The sequence below is a fragment of the Ochotona curzoniae genome, unplaced genomic scaffold (assembly GCF_017591425.1).
Source record: "Ochotona curzoniae isolate NIBS_2020 unplaced genomic scaffold, NIBS_Ocur_1.0 contig_4514, whole genome shotgun sequence".
Taxonomy (NCBI): Eukaryota; Metazoa; Chordata; class Mammalia; order Lagomorpha; family Ochotonidae; genus Ochotona; species Ochotona curzoniae.
Genome location: NW_024466312.1, coordinates 5,764,506 through 5,768,624, shown reverse-complemented (window position 1 = coordinate 5,768,624; position 4,119 = coordinate 5,764,506). Strand labels below are relative to the sequence as shown.

The 4,119-nt window shown below is 62.7% G+C and overlaps 1 protein-coding gene across 1 annotated transcript; it reads left to right on the top strand.

Annotated features, from left to right (window-relative positions):
* Window positions 1-3,083, top strand: FEV (FEV transcription factor, ETS family member). The gene is made up of 3 exons (XM_040986416.1): window positions 1-173; window positions 887-961; window positions 2,465-3,083. The coding sequence occupies exons 1-3, from the start codon at window positions 122-124 to the stop codon at window positions 3,067-3,069; spliced, it is 732 nt and encodes a 243-aa protein (XP_040842350.1). The 5' UTR covers window positions 1-121; the 3' UTR covers window positions 3,070-3,083.
* The last annotated feature ends 1,036 nt before the right edge of the window (window positions 3,084-4,119 follow it).

Sequence of the window (4,119 nt, the reverse complement as noted above, 5' to 3'; positions counted from 1 at the left end):
CTTGTCACCCGCGGTCGCGCCTCGGGCGGGGACCGGTGCCCTGGAGCGAAAAGTCTGACGCTCCCCAGTCCCCCGCCCCAACCCACCCCCCAATCTCCCACCGCCCAGTCCCCTGGCAGCGATGAGACAGAGCGGCGCCTCCCAGCCCCTGCTGATCAACATGTACCTGCCAGGTACCAGGGAGCAGCCTGGGGCTGGAGGCGCCGGAACCCTGGGCTCAGGCTTGGGAAGGGGGTGCCGGGGTCCGAAGGAAGGGGGAGCGGTCTGGAAACTCGGATTGTTGGGAGGTCTAACTCCAATGTAGGGCATTGGGGGCGCTGGAAAGGGACAGGCAGGGTACAGAGATGGGAGGGGAAGTGGAGGGTCCAAAGGACTCGAGGTGATCGGATAGGGAGCCCGGCGAAGCGAGCGGCGAGGATTCTCGGCTCCTGCGCCGGGCGGGGAGGCCGTGGTCGGCGGGGCGTTGCCCTTGCGCCCTTGCCGCTGCTCACCTGGGCGCGCCGAGCCTTCGCCCCGAGCCGGCCCTCCAGGCGCCCGGTTCTTCACCCGGTTCTTCGCCCCTCGTGGGGTTCGCCGTGCTGCGGCTAGGCTCGCGCGAAAACCGCTCGGCTTTATAAGGCTACCGCCGGCCCCTTCGGAAAGCGGATTTCCTCTTTCCTGGACGCGTTTCCTGACTTGGGCTCTACTGAGGGGCTCGGCGCAGCGCGCGCTCCGAGGCCGGCTCCCGGGAGGAGGAGTCCGGGGACCGGGCCCCTCCAAGCTCGAGCCTGGGGACTAGCACACCTGTCCTACAGCCTTGGCCGAAGGTTCAGTTGGTCCGAATCGTAGCCTTCGCCCTCCGTGAACCTGACTTTTTTTTTTTTTTTTTTAAATTCTGCTGCATCAGATCCGTTGGGAGAAAGTCTCTTCAAGGAAGGCAAGAGCCCAGGTTGGGGGCCGCTGAGCCCCGCGGTGCAGAAAGGTGAGCCGGTGGTACCCTGGGAACGCACGACGAGGCGGGGCAGAGGGCAAGGGATGGGGACCCCACAGGGTGGGGGACACTGTTGCCCGGCCACGCACTCCCATACCAGAGAGGATACAAGCTGCTGAGCACCCTGGGCTCAGGGAAGTGCAGGGTCCTGGGCTGATGGTGGAGTCCCACTTGGCAGGCCAGAACAGGTGAAGAGTACACTGTAGCCCCAACTTTTGTTTTGCCAAGTTCAGTTTTCCAGGCTTAGGTGGCCAGAGATGAGGCCACTGGCTCCTGACCCTACCAGTGGCAGCAGCAGGATTGTGTGTGGCCCTAGCAGGGGCTGCAAAGAGACCCCCAGAAAATGCCTTCCCCACCTCATGGGGCAGCCCATGCTGGCCAGTGCTTCCTGCTGCACTGGCCTGTGTGCACACTGCCCAGCAACTCAATTGCAGTAGATTGCTGGGCTCGCCTCTAGCACACTGCAGGTGGCTAAATTACCCAGTGGCAGGCAGCTGGGTCTCCAGGCAGTGTCTTAACACAGGTGGCACCCCTGCCTTTGCCGAGATACTCCACATTTCACTGTTACAGTAACCCCCAAGGACTGAGATTGGGGACTGCTTTATCTAGAAGGAATTACAGTGTCATAAGAATGCCTTCCCAAGCCACCATTGTCACTCAGCCATGGATGCCAGCTGCCCAGTTTTGTCTGAATTCTCACTTGCTTCTGATTCTAAAACTAAATTTTCTCACTGGGTTGCCACCTGGGCAGAATCAAGGTTGAAATTTACAGGGGCAGGCGGCAGGGCAGCATCTGGTTTTGGAAAGGGTTTGTGAAAAGAAGAGAGGTTTGCATGATCTGAAGCAGTGGTCGGCCAGCTTCAAGGAAACCTCAATTTGTTTGTAAAGGGGGAGTGTGCCAAGATTTTCCTCTGCTTGGCTGACCCTAGCAAAGGGCAAGCTGTCCCCCAACCCCACCCTGGGTTCAGCCCTGTGACTTTGGGGCAAGCTGGTCCTGGTCCAAGAGTGGCCAGGGTATTGCAGGTACTCAGCACCCGTGGTCCTGGTCTAACCGGGTTGGGACAGGATAGGCACCTGTACAGACAGGTCCTGCCCTGACTAAGGGTGCGAGGCCAGACCCCGATGCCAGCAGGGGAGGGGGGCTGACAGCGAGTCGCCTTCTCACGGGTGGTGCAGCGCTGTCCACGATGATGCTTCTCTTTTCCCCAATGCCCACAAAGGCGTGAGCTCCCAGAGCCCGTGGCCTGCTAAAAGTGAATGTGTGTCCTCGGTGCTGAAGTGCGAAGTGGCTTAGAGACCCGCTGCCCCAGTTCTCACAGCTGGTTCTGCTTACCCAGTTGCTCCAGCTGTGGCTACCCAAATGGAGGTGTCAGTCTTGTCTACTGCCGGTTGCCGCTGGACCGGGTCAGGCTCCTGGCAGCTGTTCCGTGCCCCTCACTCCAACTTCTCCGACCCACCAGTGGATGACCACTCTCTCCACCCCCATCCCCACAGGCAGCGGGCAGATCCAGCTGTGGCAGTTTCTGCTAGAGCTGTTGGCGGACCGCGCCAATGCCGGCTGCATCGCATGGGAGGGCGGCCACGGCGAGTTCAAGCTCACGGACCCCGACGAGGTGGCACGACGCTGGGGTGAGCGCAAGAGCAAGCCCAACATGAACTACGACAAGCTGAGCCGCGCGCTGCGCTACTACTACGACAAGAACATCATGAGTAAGGTGCACGGCAAGCGCTATGCTTACCGCTTCGACTTCCAGGGCCTTGCGCAGGCCTGCCAGCCGCCGCCCGCGCACGCCCACGCCGCGGCCGCTGCTGCAGCCGCCGCCGCCGCGGCTCAGGATGGTGCGCTCTACAAGCTGCCCGCCGGCCTCGCGCCCCTGCCCTTCCCCGGCCTCTCCAAACTTAACCTCATGGCCGCCTCGTCCGGAGTGGCGCCCGCCGGTTTCTCCTACTGGCCGGGCCCGGGCTCCACCGCAGCGGCTGCCACTGCCGCCGCCGCTACGGCCGCCGCTCTCTACCCCAGCCCCGGCTTGCAGCCACCGCCCGGTCCCTTCGGCGCCGCCGTGGCTACCGCCTCGCATTTGGGGGGTCATTACCACTAGACAGGGCGGACAGGGTACGGTGAAAGTGGCTATCGGTCTCTTACCGCGCTCCCAACCCACCCAGGTCCGGGTGGGGTGCTAGTTTGTCAACAATCCTTTAGTGCAGACTTGGCTCTCCAGGCAGCACCCAGTTCCAGGGATGGGCCTGGGGCCTTTCCCAAGCTTTCCTTTACCGTTAGATTCGCCCCGCGCCTCTAACTTTTCTGGGGTCTCCAGCTCTGGGGAGGGGACTCCTGGACCCCGGTCTGCCTCCCACCCGCCCCTGGCCTGGCTTCTAGAAGCCCTTCCTTCGTGACCCAGTGTTGTTTGCTCCTGCCCCACACCCCATCCCAGCACGTGGAGGCCTCGACCTGTCCTGCGTCCTGAGATCCAGCAGGTTCAGTAAAGGCCACCTCTCCCCATCCCTGGCCGCCCACCCGCGCCCGCCTGGTGACACGAGACTTCCCACCCCATCCCACGCAGCAGGAGGATTCGGAGTGTTTGTCCCTTGCCAGGCCCCATTAAAGAGATCACCACCGCCTTCTGTGTTTTTGGTTGTTGGGGGGTGGGGGAGAGAAGGAAGGGGCAGAAAAAGCCTCGCTCCCTGCGGAGGAGATGGGCAGAGCAGGCCCAGGGGTTAAAGATCCGCGGGTATGCCCAGCCTCCGAGGGAGATGCAGTTGCATCCCGGACCCAGCCGTCGCGCCACGCTTCCACCTGCCCCTTTCGCTCCCCGTGGACTGCACCCTATCTGTCCCTTCTGCTCCCAGCCCTCCCCCACCGGATGGTCAGTCCCTCCTTCACTGTCAGACCCGTCCTACTCCCGCGCCCAGTAACCACCCCTTGCTTTCATCCTGATTCTCCGTTTTCATTTTTCCGAGGGCGCTCCCTGCCTTGCCTCTCGGCAGCGCCAGCAGCTCCCAGCCCTGGCTCTCCGGGGCGCCTGTCTCCCGCGGGTGGTGCGCGCCCTCTGCTGGCCGGCGTAGAGGATGCCAGGGCTCAGTTTTACACCTAAATCCAGGAAGGCTTTGGCGTCGCGAGGTGCGTCCCTAGTTTGAGGAGGGGAGGAGAC